The sequence below is a fragment of the Anolis carolinensis genome, chromosome 1 (assembly GCF_035594765.1).
Source record: "Anolis carolinensis isolate JA03-04 chromosome 1, rAnoCar3.1.pri, whole genome shotgun sequence".
NCBI lineage: Eukaryota > Metazoa > Chordata > Lepidosauria > Squamata > Dactyloidae > Anolis > Anolis carolinensis.
The window spans coordinates 357979275-358006014 of NC_085841.1; the positions used below are offsets into that span (position 1 = coordinate 357979275).

The 26740-nt window shown below is 40.7% G+C and overlaps 2 protein-coding genes across 5 annotated transcripts in view; one reads left to right on the top strand and one right to left on the bottom strand.

Moving 5' to 3' along the window:
• The window catches only part of lrrc9 (leucine rich repeat containing 9), a 54929-nt gene extending 50894 nt beyond the window's left edge, over positions 1-4035 (bottom strand). Inside the window, exons 1-2 of one of the 4 annotated variants that reach the window (XM_008116723.2) lie at positions 3947-4035; positions 466-556 (exon numbers count right to left, since the gene is read on the bottom strand). The gene's annotated coding sequence lies outside the window, so the exon portion shown is untranslated. Of the gene's footprint in view, positions 1-465; positions 557-1793; positions 3090-3815; positions 3920-3946 lie in introns of those variants that run through there. The other 3 variants (XM_008116724.3, XM_062968601.1, XM_062968602.1) reach the window with 3 other exon arrangements.
• A 10432-nt stretch (positions 4036-14467) lies between these two features.
• Positions 14468-26740, top strand: part of rtn1 (reticulon 1) — a 205694-nt gene continuing 193421 nt past the window's right edge. The window contains exon 1 of the mRNA XM_003224720.4: positions 14468-14788. Coding sequence (XP_003224768.4) covers positions 14638-14788 — 151 coding nt within the window. The 5' untranslated portion in view covers positions 14468-14637. The remainder of the gene's footprint in view (positions 14789-26740) is intronic.

Sequence of the window (26740 nt, forward strand, 5' to 3'; positions counted from 1 at the left end):
AACCTCTGAGAATGCCTGCCATAGATGTGGCAGAAACATCAGGAAAGAATGCTTCTGGAACATGGCCATACAGCTCAGAAAACTTACAGCAAGCCACGAAAGCCTTTGATAACATATTATACAAGGGTGGTCTGCTGTACTAGTGCTCCCCTAGCAGCATTCTTCTGTATCCTATGGAAGCTGACAAAGAAGCATAAACAATACAACAAGTTATTTACACATGGTAGGGCTTTAGGTCTCAATTAAGAGAGGATAGTGGGATATAAATAATAAAACAGAATAAACTAGAAGGAGTAGTGGAAGGCAGTAGGAAAAGTGGAGAAAAGTGTTACAGCTGGATTGATTTAATCAAGAAAATTTGAGCCCTGACTTTGCAATAATAGGGTTTTATGGAGGTCTCTCATACCATAAGCTGAAGTCAACTTGATGATAATTAATACCACTAACAATAGGTTAAGAGCTTACCAGATGTGGCGTGGGCTATAACTTCAAGAACTTGCAGGCCACACTGGTTGACTCAGGGAAGTTTAGATCAGAAAGGTAGCTTTCTGCAGCACTGTTTTGAAATACATAAACAATGTTATTGAAGATCAGCACCATTACAGTAATAGTATTTGCTATCTAATCTAATCTAAACCCACAATAAAAGCAAAAACCCGTATGTGGCATGGATGTCTGCTCACACAGACAACCTCCAGCCTCCACAAACAGGCTATACTTCCCAGGATTAAGAATCTAGCAAGTCACTCTTTTCCACTGACATTGCGGTGACAGCGAGCGCCATGAAGATGCAGCCCAGCCCCTGCCAATGTCCTTCCCAAACACTACAGCCCACCACCCAAGGAATGCTTTCGTTTGGGGACCATTTCATTCTAGATTTTGCTTTTTCTTCCACCACAGGCAGGCATCCCAGGGTTCTCCATTGCTGTGAAATTTGCATGGCCCCGCCCACTGCCCTTTCCTTTCCAATCTCTCTGCAGAACAAACAGAGCAGAACTGAGCTGCAACTAAACTTACTGGAGGAGTTTAGGGATTGACTTCACATGCTGGAAGTTGTAGTTCACCCTGCATCAAGTCAGAGCACTGTCACTCCTAATGGGGAATATAGAGGCGTTGTAGTTCACCTACACCCAGAACGCTATGAACCCAAACAATGATGGCTCTCGACCAGACTGGCCATGCAGACCCAATATGCCCAGATTTGACTACTGGTGGGTTTGGAGGGGAACTGGACTGGAAGTTGAGGAGTAGTAGGTAGTGGGATTTATAGTTCACCTGCAATGAATGAGCATCACACTTGGCACACAGAGCCCCCATAACCAATACAACATATTGGACAAGTTTGGGAAAAAGGGAGTTATAGTTCACCTGCAGCCAGATAAACACTGACCCCACCGACAATGCACTAGGACCACTCTTCACAGAGAAGCCTCATGAGCTACTGAACATACTGCAGGTATTTGTGGGAAGGGGCCTTGATTTTGGGAGTTGTAGTTCACCTCCATCCAAAGACCACTGAACCCAGCCAATGACGAATCTAGACCAAACTTGGCACATAGACTGAATATTGCCTGCTGTGGATACTGATAGATATTTCAGGGCAATTGCCCCGGGAATCTAGAAATTGCAGTAGTTCACCCCCATCCAGAGAGTACTGCACCACACCTGGTACACACGCCCAAAATGGCCAACTTATAATACTGGCAGGGTTTGGGGAGGATTCAGCCACGATTCTGGGAATTGTAGTTCACCCACTCCAAACTGAAAACATAACATTAAAAGACAAATAATACCATTCTCAAATGACCCGGGCATCGCCGGGTCCCCAAGCTAGTGTATAATAATGGCAAGAACGTCTATAAGTGAGTGTTCCAGTAAGAATACCTAGTCCCAAACAAAGCACCATGACACAACAAAAGGCTGTAATTCTATGGTCAGAATCACTAGCAAAGGCGAGAACTTTGATTCATTCCATGGTCTTCTACCACTTTTTTCTCCATTATGCATTCTTTTTCTCTTACAGTGGGACTTCAGTATGCTCTGGCGTTTGGTTCCAGGACCTCTAGGATACATAAATCTGTGGATACTCAAGTATTGTTATATACAATGGTACAGTAGCTTGGTGTCCCTTATCTAAAATGGCATTTTTGGATTTTTTGTAAATATGTATTCTCAATCCATGGATGGTTGAATTCCTGAATACAGAACCCATCTATATGGCAGGCCATTGTCAACTGTGTTTACTGGGTGCATCTACACCAGAAGGTAGGCTGTTTGGAATTGCGGGAGTTGCAGTCCAAAACACCTGGAGGGCCAAAGTTTGCCCATGTCTGATCTGCACTGTAGAATTAATGCAATTCGACACCACTTTAACTGCCATGGCTCATTGCTGTGGCATCCTGGGTATTATAGTTTGATGAGGAGCCAGCACTCTTTGGCAGAGAAGACTAAATTTATTTATTTACCATATTTGAACCCTGTCTTTCTCGCCCTGGAGGGGACTGAAGGTGGCCTTACAACAGGAAGCAATTCGATGCCATTTAATATACACACATATATAAAAGCTACAATTTTTAAAAATTATTAAATAACAATTAAAACCACACCATCCAAACCATAATTTAGGGCCGTTCCATTTGTCAATCACTTTGATTCATGGTTACTAAAGACCTTTTAAAACTACAACTTTCATGATTCCATAGCATTGACCCATGGCAGTTAGTTCAAGTGGTATCAAACTGCTACAGAGATGAACCCAAAGTCTCTGACGGGCTTACCAATCAGCATTAAAAGACTTTGGTTACATTCCAATATATATAATTAACTTTTATTTTATTCATTTACATTCTGCCTTTCTTGTGATAATGGGACTCAAGACATGCATCAAAGCTGCTCAATAATAATAATAATAATAATAATATCTTTATTTATATGCTGCTGTTCTCTGATGAAGGGACACAATGCAGCTTTCAACATGTTAAAATACAATAAAAAATCAATAGCAATCGAACACACAAATATAAGACATTATAAGCAATCCAAGTAAAAAATAAAACATAACTAATCAATGACTATTACCCTTAGTTCCAAATAGGAAAAAGCAATAATAGTGGATTGACTAATCCAAAATAAATAAAAATATTATTATTATTACTTTTCTCATAATAATAGGACATGGATCACAGCTGCTCAATTACTAGAATAATAATAAATATAAAACTTTATTTCTGTTTCGCCCTATCTCCCAGAAGGGACTCAGTTTACTCTCAGTTCCAAAAGCAATAATAGTGGGGTGACTAATCTGAATTAAATAATGAATTAAACAAATATTATTATTTAGATCCTGAACATGATTTTATTATTAGTATTATTATCATCACACGGCTCAGTACATGAGAAACAATGCAATTTGAAATCTAAAACCTATAAATATTGAAACAGAAATAAACATTATTATTTATTTTAAACAGCTTATTATAGTATATTATTGTTATTATCATATGGCTCACTGTACTAAAAACAATGCAATTTGAAAGCTACAACTATACATATTAAAACTGAAATGAACATTATTATTATTAATTTTAAATGGCTTATTATAGTATATTATTATCATTATCATAAAGCTCACTGCATTCAAAACAATGCAATCTGAAATCTACAACATATAAATATTAAAACAGAAATAAACATTATTTTAAATGGCATATTATGCTATATTATACGGCTCACTACATGAAAAACCAATGCAATTTTAAAATCTTCAACATACACATATTAATAAAGAAATAATAATAATAATAATTTTAAATCACTTTGCATGTAAATTTCCTTCACTTTTTCTCCTTTTGAAAGGATAAACACCTGCCCTTTTTCATTGCTGTTGAGGCCATGAATCCAGCCTACAGGCCTTGCATTTACCTGCAATCTAAACTCTGGGGCCTACCTTTAAGTGGAAGCAGCCTTTTGCGTCTCCTAGGAAACCACTTCGCCAAGCCCTCGGCCAATCAGCACGGGCGGAGAGGCAAAGGGGTGGATCAATAATGGAACGGAGGCGTGGTCTCCGCTTTCCTTCAGAGTCCTCGGTGGGTTTTGGCCAATCAGAGCAGTCCGAACGTGATGACGCAACAGTGGTCCTTTGACTGTGTTTCCAGGCCTGGCATGATTGATGAGTGGCCAAGACTGTGAGTGCGTCTATCTACAGTATAGAATTAGTGCAGTTTGATATCACTTTAACTGACATGGACTCAATTCTATGGCATCACATCAATGGAGTTTTAGGCTCTTTCCACTTAGCAGAATAAAATCCCACATTATCTGCTTTGAACTGGAATATATGGCAGTGTGGACTCAGACAACCCAGTTCAAGGCAGATATTATGGGATATACAGTAGAGTCTCACTTATCCAACGTAAACGGGCCGATAGAACGTTGGATAAGCGAATAGGTTGGATAATAAGGAGACATTAAGGAAAAGCCTAGTAAACATTAAATTAGGTTATGATTTTACAAATTAAGCACCAAAACATCATGTTATACAACAAATTTGACAGAAAAAGTACTTCAATACACAGTAATGCTATGTAGTAATTACTGTATTTCCGAATTTAGCACCAAAATATCATATATTGAAAACATTGACTACAAAAATGCATTGGATAATCCAGAACGTTGGATAAGCGAGTGTTGGATAAGTGAGACTTTACTGTATATGGATTATATGGCTGTATAGATTGTTTTATTTGATAATCTGGATTATATGAAATGTAACATCCCAGAACTAGATAATTATGCTCATTTGAGTCTGTGGTGTCTACATGGTAGAATTAATTCAGTTTGACACACTTCCATGCCGCAGTGCTATGGGGTATAGGAGTTGTAGTTTTAAAAGGTCTTTTGTCTTTTCTGCCAAGAAGGCTGGTGCATCACTAAACTACAAATCCCATGATTTCATAGCATTGAGCCATTGCAGTTGAAGTGTCAAACTCCATTAATTCTATAGTATAGATCAATAGTTTCCAACCTGTGGTCCATGGACCACCAGTGGTCTGCAAGAACTAAAATATGGCCCGCAGCCTCGCCCTTACTACTATGGATAATAACACAGCCTAACCAAAAAAAAATTACAGTAGAGTCTCACTTATCCAACACTCGCTTATCCAACGTTCTGGATTATCCAACGCATTTTTGTAGTCAATGTTTTCAATACATCGTGATATTTTGGTGCTAAATTTGTAAATACAGTAATTACTACATAGCATTACAGCGTATTGAACTGCTTTTTCTGTCAAATTTGTTGTATAACATGATGTTTTGGTGCTTAATTTGTAAAATCATAACCTAATTTGATGTTTAATAGGCTTTTCCTTAATGCCTCCTTATTATCCAACAGATTCGCTTATCCAACATTCTGCCGGCCCGTTTATGTTGGATGAGACTCTACTGTATTGGTGTCTGTTTTTAATCCTGTTTTTAAGCCTGTTCCTGGGGTGCTGATTTAGAAAATTGCACTGGATCGACCACATCAGCTCTAGATTATTAAATACGGTTTTCTGTTGGTGAGTAGATGGCAACTACTGGGTGGCATGTGTTCTGTATCAGAAACTAGAGCTGTTGTAGTCTATCCAATGCAATTTTTTTAAATCAGCAACCCACATAACCAAACCGAATATAAAGTTGACCAAATAATGATTCGTAACCCTTTTGATACTAAGGTTGGAGAGTGTAACCTGGTCAAAAAAAAGGTTGGAACCATTGGTATGCATCCTTTTTATCCCATTTCATGCACTGGGATTTACTTTATACAGTGCTCCCCCTATGTACCCTTAACAGTTTATAATAATGGATTTTTATGCAACAATAATAATATTAACAATAATATTAATAATAATAATAATATTGTTGCATATTATACACTCACATACACACACATATAATGAGCCCTTCTTATCTGGGGTTTTGGTTCCAGGATACTCACGTAATGGGACTTGTCATGAAATTGCAAGAGAAACTTGCAGGAATACACCATCAAAGCACTCCCAATAGTCACTGGTTAAGAATCTTCAAATAAGGAAACTCCATCACAACACTGCCATATAATCCAGATTATCAAATCAGATAATCCACATTATCTGCTTTGAACTAGAATATATGAGACTTCATTGTCATATAATCCAGATTATCAAATCAGATAATCCACATCTGCTTTGAACTGGATTATATGAGTACATTGTCATATAATCCAGATTATCAAATCAGATAATCCACATCTGCTTTGAACTGGATTATGAGAGTCTACATTGTCATATAACCCAGTCCAAACAGCATAATCTGGATTGTATATGGCAGTGTAGAAGGCGCCTCCGTGTATTTCACTGTCAAATAGTTCTTACCATTAGGAAGCTCTTTCTAATGTTCTGACAGTTTGAGGTTGGACTGGATGCCCTTCGGAGTCTCTTCCAACTCCAGAATAAGATTCATCAATGAAATTGGTAGGAACGGTGTCTTATGATCATGAGCATTAAGGCAACAAAGCAACTTCTCATTTCTCCAAATGCCTTCCAACACAACTACATGTTTCTAAAGATTCCCCTAGGCCCCTTCTACACTGCCATATAAATCCAGATTATCAAAAATGATAATCCACATTATCTGTTTTGAACTGGATTATATGAGTCTACATTGCCATATACTCCAGTTCAAATCAGATAGTCTGGATTTTATATGGCAGTTTAGAAAAGACTCTAATCTAGCCTTGAGGAGAATTTTGGAGAACTCAAAAGTTTAGTAGTTATGTGATATTTTGATTGGTCACAATAAAGGCATTACACCAATTTTATTTTAGTTTTATTTTCCATGGGCCAAAATGAGAGATAGATATTTTCCAGACTATCTAGAGATAGTCTGCAACCTATCTCCTTAGCACACATAACAGCTTTTCATGCCATGGCATTACTCTTATGTATCACCAGATGTCAGTCTAATTCGCCTGATGCACATCCCTTATGTTTAAAATGTTATTTTGAACAGATGGGAGATGCAGCAAGTAAGAAGGTCATTATTATGCAGCAAGTAAGAAGCCTTTTATTATAGTACTGTGGTGTATTAATTCAGAACTAATATTTTGTCTAACAAAGAGAAAATGAACTATAGGGGCCACATGTGCCCTTTTCCTACCAAACAGTAAGTGAATCTTATTTTCTAAAAGCTCCCAGAGACTGCAATTCATTTTAAATATATATCCAAGGCATCTTATTATTAAAAATTATTCATTTTTTTCAAAATGAGAACTGGATTTGCAGCCATTCCTAATATTGTGGGATTCTAGGCTATGTTTCTGAGGAAGGCACAGGCAAAACTGCCTCTGAAGATTCCTTGCCTAAGGCCCCATTTGCACTAACCCTTTAATGCAGTTTAAAATCAGTATTGAAAGAAGTAATTTTGCTGTGCTGATGATTACTTAGAAAATCCTAGAACCAGTTCAAGGACCAGATGATGGTGATTATTACATAAACCACAGAGCACTGATGTGCCTTAAGGCCCCATCTACTCTGCTATGTAATCCAGTTTCTGAATCCAGTTTATCTGCTTTGAAGCAGATTATATGGTAGTGTAAACTCATATAATCCAGTTCAAGGCAGATAATCTGGATTCAGAAACTGGATTATATGGCTGTGTAGATCCGGCCTAAGGGATTTCTTTTGCACACTTTTGTGCAAGTATATTGTCTGGCTGCTGAAGTTTGAAGCTAGTTTTGAACTACATTAAATGGTCAGTGTAGGTGGGGGCCTATGAAAACACAATTAACTTTATGGGGTCACATAACTTGAAAGATATCTTCACACACATGTTCACACACATTTAGCAACCCATGTTGTCTTGGAGAGATTCAGGGTCAAAAGCTGGAAGAAATAGTTGCAGAGAGTTCTCACTGTAATTGCTTTCCAATTGTGCTTCCATCTAGGCACCTGTGTGTTATGGGCTCCATTTATTTACAGCCCTCATCAGCTGTTTTGGGATTTTAAAATGCGGACATCTGCTAGAGCAATCCACACCAGCATATAGGAACAAAGTCACATATTTTTCTTGACTGCAGGGATATACAGTCATGTTAATACAGTATCCATATTTTTCAGCTGAAATCGGGTTTTAAGTGCACCTTTTAAACACATGTTTTTCAGCTGTTAATCTGAATCCGTGCACATTTCCTTAAATATCATTTAGCCGCCACCGCCCTTTAGCCCGGTTTCTTCTGCGTTTTAGGGCCTGTATAGAAAGGCCTTCCGAGAAAGGCAAAGGGAAATCACCTCTAAACAAAATTTGCCAAGAAAACTATGGGTGCATCTACAGTGTAGAATGAATGCAGTCTGACACCACTTTAATTTCCAGAATGGTGGTTTTACAAGGTCTTTAGCCTTCTCTGCCAAATTGCCACTCCCATGATCCCCAAGCATTGAACCATGACAGCTCAAGCGGTATCAAACTACATTAATTCTACAATATAAATGAACCCTGGTGATAGGTTTCCATACATACAAATGCAAGATACTTCACTTCGGCAGAAAAAATGGAAATCAAAGATACAGAATGGGGGACGCCTGGCTTGACAGCAGTGTGTGCGAAAAAGATCTTGGAGTCCTCGTGGACAACAAGTTAAACATGAGTCAACAATGTGATGCGGCTGCTAAAAAAGCCAATGGGATTCTGGCCTGCATCAATAGGAGAATAGCGTCTAGATCCAGGGAAGTTATGCTCCCCCTCTATTCTGCCTTGGTCAGACCACACCTGGAATACTGTGTCCAATTTTGGGCACCACAGTTGAAGGGAGATGTTGACAAGCTGGAAAGCGTCCAGAGGAGGGCGACTAAAATGATTAAGGGTCTGGAGAACAAGCCCTATGAGGAGCGGCTTAAAGAGCTGGGCATGTTTAGCCTGCAGAAGAGAAGGCTGAGAGGAGACATGATAGCCATGTACAAATATGTGAAGGGAAGTCATAGGGAAGAGGGAGCAAGTAAGTAGTAAGTAAGTAAAAGTTTATTTGTATAGCGCCCTCTCTCCCAAAAGGGACTCAGGGCGGTTTCCAATATAAAATCAGCATAAAACATTGTACAATAAAACACTGAAAACACTATAAAACGCTATAAGAATTAGAAACGAAAACAAAACATAACAATTGACTAAAACAATCACATAAGCAGAAGGAATACAATCACTCAAATAACATGAATCCGCAAAGAAAGAGGGAAAAAAAAGACCACTGGGATGGAGGAGAGGATGGCCTGGAGGGACCACTAGGACTAAAATGCAATGTGATATTCTAAGATGCTTTGGGGCAGAGGAATAAAGTGCAGTGTTTCAAGTCAAAGAGGTGGCCTGTGCGACTACTATAGCTATGGGCTCGGTTATCCAAAGGCGCAGCGGAAGAGCCAGGTTTTAAGCAGCTTTTTGAAGGAAGCCAGGGTGGGTGCTTGCCGGATCTCCTCCGGAAGGGAATTCCAGATCCGGGGAGCAACAATAGAAAAGGCCTGCTCCCTCGTCCCCGCCAACCGAGCCTGGGATGGTGGCGGGAGCGAAAGAAGTGCTCTACCGGATGAACGAAGAGGACGAGTGGGTTCATAGCAGGAGATGCGGTCACAAAGGTAGGCGGGTCCCAAACCGTTTAGGGTTTTATAGGTAAAAACCTGCAAGCTTGTTTTCTGCTGCCCTGCAGACTAGGACACGGAACAATGGCTTCAAACTACAGGAAAGGAGATTCCACCTGAACATCAGGAAGAACTTCCTCACTGTGAGGGCTGTTCGGCAGTGGAACTCTCTCCCCGGGGCCGTGGTGGAGGCTCCTTCCTTGGAGGCTTTTAAGCAGAAGCTGGATGGCCATCTGTCGGGGGTGCTTTGTATGCGATTTCCTGCTTCTTAGCAGGGGGTTGGACTAGATGGCCCATGTGGTCTCTTCCAACTCTACTATTCTATGATTCTATGATTCTATCAGAAATGACTTGAAGGCACCTAGCAACAAGCCTCACTGACATGAAACCAACTCTGCATGAGTGGCTGGAGCTGTGGCTTTTCACTCCTAAATCACTATTCCAGAGGTCATCTGGGGACAGCAAAACATCTGTTCCCTATCTGCTCTTTCTGATGCCACTTTTACATCTCTTTTCTCTGTGTATGTGGTTTTAATTATATTGTTTTCAGTGGCTACGCATTAAAGGAAAGGATGGAGTTTGTGCACATTAAATACAATTAATAATAAATAAGCACCACTGGATACTTCAAGCAACAGCAAGTATTTGGGAGGAAGCCCAGAAGCAGGAGCAGTGAAGAACAGTATTTCTTCCCGAGAAGCTTCAGCCATGGAATTTAAAGGGCAAAGCTTTCCAAAACATGGAGATACTGTTGTATGCTAGAGCTACACCTCTTGACCATATTAAATATTACAGCAGAATCTCACTTATCCAACCTTCACTTATCCAACGTTCTGTATTATCCAATGCAGTCTGCCTTTTAGTAGTCACTGTTTTCGTAGTCAATGTTTTCACTACATTGCAATGTTTTGGTGCTGAATTTGTAAATATAGTAATTACATAACGTTACCGTGTATTGAACTACTTTTTTTGTCGATTTGTTGTAAAACATTATACTTTGGTGCTTAATTTTAAAATCGTAACGTGATTTGAAATTTAATAGGCCTTTCCTTAATCCCTCCTAATTATCCAACGTTTCTGCTCATCCAACGTTCTTCTGGCCCATTTATGTTGGATAAGTGAGACTCTTCTGTACTTGAAACCAGGAACAAACAGACCTGAATTCAAAGAGCATAACTTGACATGACAGGGTCCAAAATTCACATAGGAAACTTAGTGCAAGAATAAGCGTGACTGACTTGAAACAGCAACATTGACCCCAAAAAAGAACCCTTTAAAAGCCTCCTACAGTGAGAAAAATGCATTTTATTTCACTTTCACAGCAGATAATTTATCTGCTTTTTTTCTTGAAGCTGAACTGACCGGCAAAAAACCTGGGAACTTTCTTTTTGTTTACAAAAGTCTCGCCTCCTGTCTGCCCACTCATTAAGCTCTACAGCTGCATCTGTGTCTGAAGAATCTCCTCCAGAAAAATGGCCCTTATCAGGAATTTGGCCTTGAGGCTCCTGTCTCTGCTTGGCAAAGACATCTGATGGTAAGGCAGATGTCATCATGCCATCATCCCCATTTCAGTCAGACACAAAACCAGGTCCAGAATCCTCATTGACATCAGGCATTAACACAGGTGACACAGGCTGAACTACAACAGATATCAAGTCATCATTCACACTAGAAGTAAAGACATTTAAACAGAGACTCCTGCTACACTGCCATATTATCCAGATTATGAAAACAGGTAATACATATTCTCTACTTTGAACTGGATTATATGAGACTACACTGCCATATAATCCAGTTCAAATCAGATAATACGGATTTATATGGCAGTATAAAAAGGGCCTGAGAGGTCTTTGTAGGCTGTGCTGTATTGGCATGATCATTGCCAATGTCTTTTCTCGCAAGGCTCTGGTGTTTTCAGCATCTGCCAGAATAAAGACTTCTAAAAAGAAGAAATTTTCTTCATTATTGCATTTCCATATAATGAGAAAATTCCTCCATTACTGTATTTCCTTGCTATCATTTCCTGATTGCTGGCAGCTGTTGAAAGTGTTTACTCCTTGCCAGAAAAGAAGCTGGCAACCATAGCTCAGTTATACTAATAACCCACAACAGCACAGTTTATAAAGGCCATCTCCTCAGCTTTGTACATCCCTTGCTCTCAGTCCACTGGTACAACCCAATCCATTAAATTATCATGTCAATACATATTATTATTATTTTAATGCAGGAGGGAGAGAGGTTGATATTTCTATAGTTTATTGAATATCAATCTCATTTCTTTGTGAGACAACATTTGAAGCCATCAGCCAGCATTGGCTGGCGTGGGGGTGAGGGTCCAAAGAGGAATTGAGACAAATAATCAACAGATATAGTAAAAAGATTTGTAAGTCTAAGGTGCAAAATGGGTTCAGGCCTGCCAGAGCGATTAAAACCAATAAAATGGTTCTTTGGTTATGTCAGTAGAAAAAGGGAAATGGTAAAGCCTCTGTGTGGAGACGATGGTGAAATGCTAACGGGGGATAAGGAAAAGATAGAGCTGCTCAACATCTTCATTGCCTCAGTCTTGCCTAAAGGGAGAGTGGTCTTCCACTTGAGCAATATGGAGCAGACAAGGTAATAGGGGAAATATAAACCCAAAATAGGTAAAGAAGCAGTCCAGGAATACCTGGCTACTCTAAATGAATTCAAGTCTCCAGGGCCAGATGAACTACATCCAAGAGTATTGAAGGAACTAGCAGAAGTCATATCAGAACCACTGGCAATCTGCTGCTGCTCAGTCATTTAGTTGTCTCCAACTCTTCGTGACCTCATGGACTAGTCCACGCCAGAGCTCCTTGTTGGCCATCGCCACCCCCAGTTCCTTCAAGGTCAAGCCAGTCACTTCAAGGATACCGTCCATCCAGCTTGCCCTTGGTCGGCCCCTCTTCCTTTTTCCTTCCATTTTCCCCAGCATTGTGATCTTTTCCAAGCTTTCCTGTCTCCTCATGATGTGGCCAAAATACTTCAGCTTTGCCTCCAATATCCTTCCCTCCAGTGAGCAGCCACTGGGCATTATTTCCTGGAGGATGGACTGGTTGGATCTTCTTGCAGTCCAAGGCACTCCAGCACCAGAGTTCAAAAGTGTCTATCTTCCTTCGCTCAGTCTTCCTTATGGTCCAGCTCTCACCTCCATAGGTTACTATGGGGAATACCATTGCTTTAACTATGCAGTCCTTCGTTGCCAGTGTGATGTCTCTGCTCTTCACTATTTTATCAAGGTTGGGACAATAAAATACTCATTATAATAAAAAAAATCCAAATTAGAAAGAACAATAAATTTAAACATGACACTCAGTAAAAACATTATTACACAGAGCGAGTGTATACCTGGACCGATTTTAAATGACCAAGTTGCTGAAAATGTTCAGGGGAAACTGGGTTGTTGTATGTCTTTCAGGCTGTGTGGCCATGTTCCAGAAGTCTATCCTGACGTTTCGCCCACATCTATGGCAGGCATCCTCAGAGGTTGTGAGGTATGGAATAAACTAGGTAAGGAAAGGAAAGAATATATATCTGTGGAGAGTCAGGGTGTGGCAAGAGTCCTTTGTCACTGGGAAGCCAGCATTAATGTTTCAGTTAATCACCCTAATTAGCATTGGAAAGGTTTTGTCTCTTGCTTGAGGGCATCCTTTGTTCTGTCATTAGCTGCCCTCTGCCCTCACAGTGTTGGTTCTCATCTACTGTTTTGATTTTAGAGTTTTTTTTAATACTGGTAGCCAGATTTTGTTCATTTTCATGGTTTCTTCCTTTCTGTTGAAGTTGTCCACATGCTTGTGGATTTCAATGGCTTCTTTGTGTAGTCTGACATGATAGTTGTTGGAGTGGTCCAGCATTTCTGTGTTCTCAAATAATATCCTGTGTCCAGGCTGGTTCATCAAGTGCTCTGCTATGGCTGATTTCTCTGGTTGAATTAGTCTGCAGTGCCTTTCATGTTCTTTGACTCTTGTTTGGGCGCTGCATTTGGTGGTTCCTATGTAGACTTGTCCACAGCTGCATGGTATCCGGTAGATTCCTGCAGAGGAAAGAGGATCCCTCTTGTCCTTCGCTGATCGTAGCATTTGTTGGATTTTCTTTGTGGGTGTGTAGATAGTTTGTAGGTTGTGCTTCTTCATCAGTTTGCCTATGCTGTCAGTGGTTCCCTTGATGTATGGTAAGAACACTTTTCCTCTGGGTGGATCTTTGTCTTGACTCTCATGGCTTGTTCTTGGCCTTGCAGCTCTTCTGATGTCTGTGGTGGAGTATCCATTGGCCTGTAGAGCCCAGTTTAGGTGGTTTAGTTCACCTTGGACTCTTGCCACACCCTGGACTCTCCACAGATATATATTCTTTCCTTTCCTTACCTAGTTTATTCCATACCTCACAACCTCTGAGGATGCCTGCCATAGATGTGGGCGAAACGTCAGGAGAGAATACTTCTGGAACATGGCCACACAGCCCGAAAGACATACAACAACCCAGTGATCCCGGCCATGAAAGCCTTCGACAACACATTCAGGGGAAACCTTTACCTTGATTTATTAAAATATTCCCACCCAAACCCAAGTAACGAAGATGGAGGCATTACTTTTCATTCAACCTTCCTATATCTTTAGCTGGAGTTACACTTTTAAAATGTACCTGTTCCGACTTGCAAACAAAAAAACCAATTTAAGGGCAAACCCACAGCACTTTGGGGCTGCCTCCTGCCTCTCCTGCCCTGCGCTCTGCCAGCCACAGGGTGACGCAAGGGGGCTGCCAGCCAGGCTCCGGCGCAACGAGCCATTGGCACCTGCGTCAAAAGGCGAGAGAGAGACAGACAGAGAGAGAGAGAGGAAGAGGAGCCCGACAGTCGCTCTGCTCCCCTCCTCCCGGCCCACCGCCTCTGCCCATCACCCCAGCACCAGCCTCCTCCTCCTCCTCGTCTTCTTCCCTCCTGCCTCCACCATTCGCCAGAAGCCGCATCTCCTCGCCCGGAGAGATGTCTTCCCCGCCGGGCCGCCCCATCTCCGGGGAGCATCGGGTGGGCGACGGGGCGGAGGACGAGCCTTTCCCGCCTTTCCCGCCTTTCCCGCCTCGCCCCCCGCAGCAGGAGCCCCCTCCTCCCGTTCCCATGGCGACCGCATCCACAGGTAAGGGGCGCGGTACCCAAGGATGCTCTGCCGCCAAAGCATGGGCTTTGATGAGGATTGGGATCGAAATAAGAGAGGGATCCTGGTGGTGGGGGCTTCTTAAGGAAGATGACGGACAGCCTGGTTGTCCCTCATCCCTGTTGCGCCCTTTGGAGGCTTTCCCTTTAAGGGATTTCCATGCCCCAGTGGCATTGCGCATGCAACACATTGGAAATCAAGAACGTGTGTGGTAGGGAAGGCTGAATGCAGATCGAAACCACTGACAGCCAAGGCTCCAAGCCAGGCGTGGACAAACTTGAGTGTTTTGGACTACAACTCCCACCATTCCTAACAGCCCAACAGCTTAAGCAGTTGAGGGGAAAAAGGATGGGGCTTGAGGCTGTTAGGAATGATGGGAGTTGAAGTTTAAAACACCTGGAAGGAGGGCCCAAGTTTGCCCACGCCTGATCTATATTGTGGAATTAATGCAATTTAAAGGGAAAGGTTTCCCCTGACGTTAAGTCCAGTCATGTCTGACTCTGGGGGTTAGTGCTCATGTCTATTTCTAAGCCGAAGAGCCGGCGTTGTCCGTAGACACCTCCAAGGTCATGTGGCTGGCATGACTGCATGGAGCACCGTTACCTTCCCGCCGGAGCGGTACCTATTGATCTACTCACATTTGCATGTTTTCGAACTGCTGGGTTGGCAGAAGCTGGAGCTAACAGTGGCTGCTCACGCCGCTCCCAGGGTTTGAACCTGGGACCTTTCAGTCTGAAAGTTCAGCAGCTCAGCGCTTTAACGCACTTTGCCACCGGGGCTCCTTAATGCAATTTATAATAATAATAATAATAATAATAATAATAATAATAATAATAATAATAATAATTTTATTTTTATACCCCGCGCCCCATCTCCCAGAGGGGACTTGGGGCGGCTTACATGGGGCCAAGCCCTGGCAACAAACAATATAAAACTCAAGAATAAAAACAAATCATAAACAGATAAAATCATATATACCAATACACAATAAACATACAGTAGAGTCTCACCTACCCAACATAAACGGGCTGGCAAAACGTTGGATAAGCAAATATGTTGGATAATAAGGAGAAATTAAGAAAAAGTCTATTAAACATCAAAATAGGTTATGATTTTACAAATTAAGCACCAAAACATCATGTTTAACAACAAATTTGACATAAAAAGTAGTTCATTACACATTAATGCTATGTAGTAATTACTGTATTTACGAATTTAGCACCAAAATATCACAATGCTTTGAAAACATTGACTACAAAAATGCATTGAATAATCCAGAACGTTGGATAAGCGAGTGTTGGATAAGTGAGACTCTACTGTACTTTGATAACATCCTGAGATAGCTCTTAAAAGGGGAAATGGGCCAGAAAAGTGCGAATAGTTTTGTATGATGCAATTGGGACAGAGGTAGGTACCAGGGACTATTATTCCATTAAAGTGCTGGAGAAGGCATACACCTAAAAACTATGTATGGCTAAGGAGTAAAAATAATATAAAAGTAGGATAAACAACAGGGCAATCCCAAACTAAGGAGATCAGTCGCCAAAAGCCTGTTGGAAGAGCCAAATTTCATACCACTTGAATTGTCATGGCTCCATGCTACGGAACCGTAGGATTTGTAGTTCGATCAGGCATTAAGCACTCTTGGGCAGAGAAGGCTGGAGAGCATGTGAAATTACAACTCCTGTGATCCCATAGCATTGAGCCATGGTGGTGAAGTGGTGCCAGGTTGCATTAAATCCGACAAATAAGAAGTTGGTAATGCCAAGTGGCATTCATTCTACAAGGGAGATGCAGTCTGGGTTACAGTCTCTGGGGGCCCTTCCACACAGCCCTATATCCCAGAATATCAAGGCAGAAAATCCCACTCAGATAACCCAGTTCAAAGCAGATATTGTGGGATTTCCTGCCTTGATATTCTGGGATATAGGGCTGAGTGGAAGGGCCCTGGGTTGCTGATTCCTAGGATGCATCAACAATGCAGAATGAATGCCGTTTCATTCAATGTGTTGTTGAAGGCTTTGGTGGCTGGAATGACTATGAGTTGCCATAAGTTGCAATTGGCCAGCTTGATTGGCATGTCATGGCCTTGCAGCTTCAAAGCCTGGACTACTCTAACAAGTACCATATCAGACTAGAATAATAGAATCATAGATAGATTCTATTATTCTAGGGTGTAGCGTATAGTGTATAGTGTATATATCTCTGTGTATAGCCCTTAGCCCAGACTACACAGAGAAGCCATTGAAATCCACAAGCATGTGGACAATTTCAACAGAAACCATGAAAATGAACAAAACCTGGCTACCAGTATTTAAAAAAAATCTAAAATTCAGGACAGTAAATAAAGAGCAACACTGAAAAAACAGGGGAATTCCAGACAGGAAACAACCAGGGCCAGCTAACACCTCCCAACAAAGGATTCACCCAGGCAGGAAGCAGCCAGGCCTTCAAGGCCATTAAATGCGAGGCCATTAAATGCGAATCAAGTTGGTCAGTTGCAGCATTCAAACTTGCCTCAAGCAGACAAGAGTTCTTTCTCCTACCCTGGATATTATTCCACAGATACATCAATCCCGCTTATCTAGTTTCCAACAGACCTCACAACCTCTGAGGATAACTGCCATAGATGTGAGTGAAACATCAGGAGAGAATGCTTCTGGAGCATGGCCATACAGCCTGGAATACTCACAGCAACCCAGTTTGATATCACTTTTACTGACCTAAACTGAATGCTATGGAATATTAACAGTTGTAATTTCATTGTGTCTCTGGCTTTCTCTGCCTAAAAGGGCAGAGACCTCACCAAACTACAAATCCCAGGATTCCATAGCATTGAGCCAAGGCAGTTAAAGGGGTGCGGTGCTACATTAATTCTACAGTGTAAATGCACTTTATCTCTCTCAGTTCTCACCCCTATAGTAAACCTTCTGACCCGGCAGGAGTCATTCTACAGGTTTGCACCAAAATGGGCCCCTTAACCTGTTGTCGAAGGTTTTCATGGCTGGAATCACAGCCACGGCTGGAATCACCGCTGAGGATGTCTGCCATAGATGTGGGCAAAACGTCAGGAGAAAATGCTTCTGGAGCATGGCCATACAACAGCCCAGCCCCTTAACTGTTTACTTAAGTCCAGCTGTGGTTCAGAGAAATGTGGAAGAGGAAGGATTAGAAGAAATTGAGATTTCCTTTGAGACACCCTATTTGGTGAATATGCCCATCTTCCTTCCATCTTTAAACAGGTAGCTGCCTTTTAAATATGATGTTCCTTCCTCCATTCCAGATAGTTATGCATTAGTCTCTGTGTTTCTGTTTCCATAGTTTGTAAGTAGGCTGACTTTCTTTGGCCCCTTCCACACAGTTGTATAAAATCCATGTTGAACTGGATTATATGGCAGTGTGGACTCAGATCATCCCATTCAAAGCAGATATTGCAGATTATCTGCCTTGATATTCTGGGTTACATGGCTGTATGGAAGGGCCCTTAGGGTGCATAGAACTAAAGCACTTTAATCCTACTTTAACTCCCATGGTGAAATATTATATAGTAATGGGAGCTGTAGTTTTTTACCAGGTGTTTGTCCTTCTCTGTCAAAGAGTGCTGGTGCCTCACCAAACTACAATTCCCAGGATTCCATAGCATTGAGCTATGGCGGTTAAAGTGGACTCAAACTGTGTTAATCCTACAGTGTAGATGCACCCTCGGAGTCTTCATCTCTCCAGGGCTTTCCTACATGTATGGATTTTATTGAAAGAAAAGATTTTTCACCTTGATTTCCTATATCCAAAAAAGTTGCCTGCTCTAGTTTTAATTCCCACCCTCCAAGAACGCTTGTCGTTGTCGCCATCATGTTTATGCAGTCTTGCTGTACTAAACTTATGTGAAACAAGTCATGGAATTGGGAGTGACCAAGAAAGCGAAATAATAATATTTAAAATAATATGCAGTAGGCTCTCCGTTGGCCCATGATACCTGTGGAGATTGATAGATGCCGGATAAATGTAATTCCTGGTTGCTTGAGAATTACTATGAAAATAATCTTAATTAATACCATACTCCATATACCATACCATAAACTATATTGGCTTGATGCTCATGTTGAAAAACAGTAGTTAAAAGCAAATAAAGACAAACATAATCTAACATAGTTTTGTGTTGTTGAAGGCTTTCATGGAAATCACTGGTTTGTTGTGAGTTTTCTGGGCTGTATGGCCATGTTTCAGAAGCATTCTCTCCTGACGTTTCACCCACATCTATGGCAGGCATCCTCAGAGGTTGTGAGGTCTGTTAGAAACTGGGCAAGTGGGGCTTATAGATCTGTGAAAGGTCCAGGATGGGATAAAGAACTCTTGTCTGTTTGAGACAAGTGTGAATGTTGCAATTGATCACACTGATAAGCATTGAACAGCCTTGCAGCTTCAGAGCCTGACTGCTTCCTTCCTGGGGGTATCCTTAGTTGGTAAATTTTAACTGGCCCTGATTGTTTCTTGTCTGGATTTCCCCTGTTTTCAGAGTGTTGCTCTTTATTTACTGTCCTGATTTTAGAGTTATTTAAATACTGTTAGCCAGATTTTGTTCATTTTCATGAACATAGCATTTGTTGGATTTTTATAACACAGTTTTACTGTATTACAAAAACTAATTTTAATTTTAATTCAAATTATCTCTTCATTTTTTTTTTGCTGGTTGCTTGAGAGTTCTGGTTCCTTATGTTCCAGTTACAGGAGAGTCTTCTGTATTTAGGTCCGGTTTAGCAATAGAGTAACTCACTGGTTGCTTTGGGAGCAGCATCATAGGACTGGATTTCCCCATCTCTGATCTCTTTGGACATTATTTTGCTTCAACAGCACAGCAGGGGCTCTGCCTGTGGTGTTTGTAGCCAGCTTATTTTTCTTCTGTCATTGTGGGAGAGTGTTAACTGACTGGTGTAGACACAACACAGACATTTAGCTGGCAGTGGGGATTCGCCTCCATCCTGTTGCTGCGTTGATCCTGGATAGTGAAATGGATCCTAAATTCTTCCACATAGGGATAGTTCAGCTGTTGTGTATTTACAGGCACACAAACTGTGTTGCATCTAGCAGACATGTAAGTGGGCCAGTCAACCTACTATTTGCAAAAAAATAATACAGGGATATTGTTGCCTTAAAAGAAAGCTTAAGGGGATAGAGATGTGGCTTTATGTTGAAAGCGAAGGGCAGATGGCGAGGTATTTGAACGGTACATTGTGAAAAGGTAGATTGGCCTGAGGAAGAATAATTGCAAAGCAAAGAGAGAGGGAAGGAAGGAGAAACACTCCATCCTATATAGTATCTGTTGAGTTTTCCTTTGTAGTTGGAAACCTGGCAACATCAAAGCATAGAAATGGTTAAGAATAAAGTGAAATAAATTGCTGAATGTCACTATTTCCTTTTTGTTTCTTGCACCGTTTTCATTCTATTGGCTACACTTAAAGAAATGATTGCAACTCAAATAGATTAAGATTGTTTTATGTCTTATGTTTTATAACTGTAAGCTATTTTAAATTACAGTTTGACTATTCTGTTTTTAACTGTGATGTATATATTTTAAACTGTCTATTTTATGATGTTACTAGCTGTGCCCCGCCACGTGTTGCTGTGGCTTATGGGAATCATTTGTTGGCCAAGTGGAATAGCAGTGAATAGCCTTGCAGCCTCAAAGCCTGGCCGTTTGTTTTCTTATGGGAAGCCTTGTTTGGTGAGCTGGAATACAATGGAATAGACTTGCTGCTTGGGTACTTGCTGGGTACTTACATTCTAGGGGAATGGTTTTTTTGAGCTGGTAGAATTTATTTATTTATTTTATTTATTTATTACAACATTTATATCCCGCCCTTCTCACCCGAGAGGGGACTCAGGGCGACTTACAATAAACACACATATAAAAAATTATACAATACACTATAAATCAGATTAAAAATTATTAACTTACATCAACATTCATAAAAACATTCTAAAATACAAATGGGCATGTTCAAGTTCAAAATTGCAATGAATAGCCTCGCTGCTTCAAAGCCTGGCTGCTTGCTATCCAGCGGAATCTTTGGTTGGTCAGCTTCAATAGTACAGAGTAGTATCGCTGCTTCAAAGCCTTGCTGCCTTCTACCAAGGTTAATCCTTTGTTGGTCTGGTTGAATTGCACTGATTAGCCTTGCAGCTTCAATGCTTTTCTTGTCCGCTAATTTGGGCTTTATTTTTCTAGTTTTGTTTTGTTTTGTTTGAAAGACATAGACTGGATGACTATGTCTTTTGTGGCCAAATTGGGTGTGATTTGATTCAGTGGTTTTGCTGTTTACTCCATAGTAAAACAGCACATTACATTTTTATATATATAGATACTAGCTGTGCCCGGCCACGCATTGCTGTGGCAAAGTATGGTGGTATGGGGAATAAAGTATTGAGGAATTGGTGGTAGTTAAAGTAAAGGCTAAAGGTTTCCCCCTGGCGTTAAGTCCATTATAAATGGGTTATATAGCTGTGTGGAAGGGCCTTGAGTCTAGACTGCCATATAATCCAGTTAAAATCAGATAATCTGTATTTTATAGGCAGTGTGGAAGAGGCCTAAGTGAGGCCTAACTCTGCCTGTCCCCTGGGCGGAGCTTAGCCTTCTAACTGGCAGCAATTGGATAAAAACAATTATTCATCTCCCTCTAATTAGTACTTAATTTTCCTTTTCTTTTTGTTGTATGAACGTAGAGGCATGGATGAGGGGTTGTGCTGCCAAGTTTAGTGTTTTTGAGATGTGTAGTTTTGTTGTTTTGTCCTAGGCCGAAATTTCATTACCTTTATATATATATAGATATGGTGATTGGGCTTTTCCTCTCCGAGTCCCCTGGGGAGATGGAGGCGGCATACAAAAATAATGTTGTTTTTGTTGTTGTTGTTGTTGTTATTGGTGGAAATATATTTTGTCAAATGAGAGAGTGGTGGGAGAAGGGGACATCTATTTCTCTTACTATCTTTTTGGACATTTCTTAGAAAATCCTTTATTTTTATGTAAGATAAATTTTTGTCATTCCTTATATTTGGATTGCTGTTCGAAAGAGCTGACAAAAAGCATAATTGCTTAATGCAGTGGTTCTCAACCTTCCCAATGCTGCGACCCCTTAATACCCTCATGTTGTGGTGACCCCCAACCATAAAATTATTTTCATTGCTACAGTAGAGTCTCACTTACCCAACCTTGGTTTATTCAACGTTCTGTATTATCCAACGCAGTCTGCCTTTTCGTAGTCAATGTTTTGGTACTAAATTTGTAAATACAGTAATTACTACACAATGTTATTATGCATTGAACTGCTTTTTCTGTCAATTTGTTGTAAAACATGACAATCTGGTGCTTAATTTGTAAAATCATAACGTAATTTGACGTTTAGTAGACTTTTCCTTAATCGCTCCTTATTATCCAACATTTTCACTTATCCAATGTTCACTGGCCCATTTATGTTGGATAAGCGAGACTCTACTGTACTTTATAACTGTCATTTTGCTACTGTTATGAATCGAAATGTAAATATCTGATATGCAGGATGTATTTTCATTCACTGGACCAAATTTGACACAAATACCCGATGTACCCAAATTTGGTGGGGTTGGGGGAATTGAGTTTGTCATTTGGGAGTTGTAGTTGCTGGGATTTATAGTTCACCTACAATCAAAGAACATTCTGAACTCCACCAACAATGAAATTGAACCAAACTTGGCACACAGAACTCACATGACTAATAGGAAATACTGGAAGGGTTTGATGGACATTGACCTTGAGTTTTGGAGTTGTAGTTCACCTATTTCCAGAGAGTATCGTGAACTCAAACAATGATGGAACTGGACCAAACTTGGCACAAATACTCAATATGCCCAAATTTGAACACTGGTGGAGTTTGGGGAAAATAGACCTTGACATTTGGGAGTTGTAGTTGCTGGGATTTATAGTTCACCTACAATCAAAGAGTCCCTTGAACTCCACCAACGATCAAATTGGGCCAAACCTTCCACACAAAACCCCCATGACCAACAGAAAATACTGGTCTTTGGCAACCCCACCCCCTCGGGTCCCGACCTCCAGGTTGAGAAATGCTGGTTTAATGTAATGGTTGGAGCCTCCGGTGGCCTAGGGGATAAAAGCCTTGTGACTTGAAGGTTGGGTTGCTGACTTGAAGGCTGCCAGGTTCGAATCCCACCCGGGGAGAGCGCAGATGAGCTCCCTCTATCAGCTCCAGCTCCATGCGGGGACTTGAGAGAAGCCTCCCACAAGGATGGTAAAACATCAAAACATCTGGGCATCCCCTGAGCAATATCCTTGCAGACAGCCAATTCTCTCACTCCAGAAGCAACTCCGGTTGCTCCTGACACGAAAAAAAAATGTAATGGTTCATTTCATTTGTTCTTTGTTTAGTATTGTGGATATACTGTAAAAAAATTATAGTATTTTCAGGAAGAGGAAGGCAGGAATATTGTTTCACTGAATGCTGCAATACTCTGTTATACTGCCATCTAAAACATATACCATAACTGCCTCTCTTTAAGTCAATTGCTTCAAAAAGTAAATACAGTAGAGTCTCACTTATCCAACACTCTGGATTATCCAACACATTTTAATAGTCAATGTTTTCAATACATCGTGATATTTTGGTGCTAAATTCGTAAATACAGTAATTACTACATAGCATTACTGCATATTGAACTACTTTTTCGGACAAATTTGTTGTTAAACATGATGTTTGGGTGCTTAATTTGTAAAATCATAACCTAATTTGATGTTTAATAGGCTTTTCCTTAATCCCTCCTTATTATCCAACATATTCACTTATCCAACGTTCTGCCGGCCCGTTTATGTTGGATAAGTGAGACTCTACTGTATAATTGAAATGCCTATATGTCTTCAATATAATGGTTGTTTTATTCCACCCGTGACAGTTCAAAATGCACAAGTGAACCCTCATTGTTCATCCTGCCTTTAAAGGAAGTACTTTGTTTATTTTTTCATCCATTAAATGGCTCTCAAAAGTCTTTTAGATCCAGGCTGAATCTTGCTGTGAACTTTGAATATGTTTCATCATGGCTGTTTCTACCATTCCTTTGCACGCCTAGATAATTTGGAATTTTGTCTCCAGCTCCAGCCAACATAGCCAGGGATGATGGGCTTTGTGAAGCTGGAAATTATACTCACATGACCCAAATCACAATGAATGATCTGAAGCATACTTATTAGGTATTTAACTTCACCAAGCCCCCTTCTACACTGCCATATAATTCAGATTTATAAAAATCGTGACAGAAGCGAATTGAGGCAAGTAGCTTCTGGTGTTAGGGAATTGGCTGTCTTCAAAGACGTTGCCCAGGGGATGCCCGAATTTGTTACCATCCTGTGGGGGACTTCTCTCATGTCCCCACATGGCAAGCTAAGGCTGACAGATGGGAGCTCATCTCATCTCGCAGATTTGAACCACCAATCTTCAGGTCAGCAGTTCAGCTGGCACAAGGGTTATATATATGTTTTTAAGGTTTTATAATGTTTTTAATAGTATTATTAACTGATTTGTATGTATTGTTTTGATTTTAATGATTGTGTTTTTGGGCATTAAATTTTGCCAATCTCTGTGATAAGGGCGGGGTATAAATGCTGTAAATAAAATAAATAAATTTAACCCATTATGCCACTACATTATCTACATTATCTGCTTTGAAATGGATTATATGAGTCTATATTGCCATATAATCCAGTTCAAAGCAGATAATCTGAATTATATATGGCAGTGTAGCAGGGGCCCAAGTTATTTAATTCTTAACTACTGAACTCTTCAACATGTTTAGAATTGTGTCATTGGTAAACCTATTATTTTGTGGATAAAATGAGTAATGTGGTGATCACCATTAGGTTTAACATCATCGTTAGTCTCTTGATTCAGCTCCTGCTTTGTTTCTTGTACTTCCAGCCGGATTGCTTTTATTTAACAATACTGTATTGTTTTGTGATCCTTAAGTTATCGTAAACTGATTTGAGGCAGCTTGTATTCAAGAGTAGGATATAAATAATGCAGCACAAATGAATAAATAAAATATGCCGAGGAGTTTGATGGAGTGAATGAAGTAGCCATTAGTACTCAAAAACCAAACGGCAAATGTGTTTGTGCGCATTCATTTTGATCATTCTGCCGATGTTGTTGTTTGTATTGTGCGGTGGGATAATGGGGGTGTTGCTTATGGGAATTCTGCCAAAAATAAATGTCCCACCGTAGGTACTCTTCTACCTTGCCATAAGATGCATCTCAGTAGGGATACAATGTCATCGTGATTTATGTTGCATGGTTCTTCTTCTGTGTGATTCATTGCTGTTTGCAGAGGTAGGAAAATTCACAAGGCGCTGAGAATTTCAAGGTGAGAGAGGTGCTTTAGAGAACTTGATACGGAAGGGTTTCGTTTTTCAGAGATATCCCTATGCAATAATAGAGGATACACAATGTTCCATGTTCAACCTCTAGCATCTCCCAATTACAGCTGCAGGGCCTGAAAATAGCATTTTGGGATTACAATTCCTACATAAGTGGCCATAATTGTTGGAGAACTCTGGATCCTTTCAAAATTCTGAACAGGTGATGGCAAAGTCCAAAGAACATTTTCAGCCAAAGCAGTTACCTTCTCAGTAGATGACGCTGAGTAAGATGGAGAAAAAAAGCTCTGATTTCATACAGGACCTTATGATATTTCTGTGACAGGTATAATGGGTAGGGCATCGAGAAACAAGTTACCTATCTGGGATACAATGCCCTCAATGCAATTTTGGTTCCTAACTGGGACCAACCCAGTGAGTCAATGAGAGAGAATAAGAGAAAGAAGTAGTAGTTGTTTTTATTTCTTACCTACCTTTCTCTAAGACTCGGGGCGGGGTACAACATTGAGATAAAATACATAGGTAAAAACATAAAACAACTTAAAACACATAGGTTAAAGCATATAATACCAAAAATGGCTAGGAATCTGTGAACTGGGTTGCTGTGCATTTTCCGGCCTGTATGGCCATGTTCCAGAAGCATTCTCTCCTGACGTTTCGCCCACATCTATGGCAGGCATCCTCAGAGGTTGTGAGGTAACCTACATGGCCATACAGCCCGGAAAACACAAAACAACCCTGTTGTGAGGTCTGTTGGAAACTAGACAAGTGGGGCTTATATACAGTAGAGTCTCATTTATCCAACACTCGCTTATCCAACGTTCTGGATTATCCAATGCTTTTTTGTAGTCAATGTTTTCAATACATCATGATATTTTGGTGCTAAATTTGTAAATACAGTAATTACTACATAGCATTGCTGCGTATTGAACTACTTTTTTTGGTCAAATTTGTTGTATAACATGATGTTTTGGTGCTTAATTTGTAAAATCATAACCTAATTTGATGTTTAACAGGCTTCTCCTTAATCCCTCCTTATTATCCAATATATTCGCTTATCCAAGCTTCTGCCGGCCCGTTTATGTTGGATAAGTGAGACTCTACTGTAATGCCAAAAATGGCCGGGTTGCTGTGCATTTTCCGGGCTGTATGGCCATGTTCCAGAAGCATTCTCTCCTGACGTTTCACCCTCATTTATGGCAGGCATCCTCAGAGGTTGTGATGGCCATACAGTCCAGAAAGGGTGGGAGAAAGAACTCTTGTCTGTTTGAGGCAAATGTGAATGTTGCATTTCATAGAATCATAGAATCATACAATAGTAGAGTTGGAAGAGACCTCATGGGCCATCCAGTCCAACCCCCTGCTAAGAAGCAGGAAATCGCATTCAAAGCACCCCCGACAGATGGCCATCCAGCCTCTGTTTAAAAGCCTCCAAAGAAGGAGCCTCTACCACGGCCCGGGGGAGAGAGTTCCACTGTCGAACAGCTCTCACAGTGAGGAAGTTCTTCCTGATGTTCAAGTGG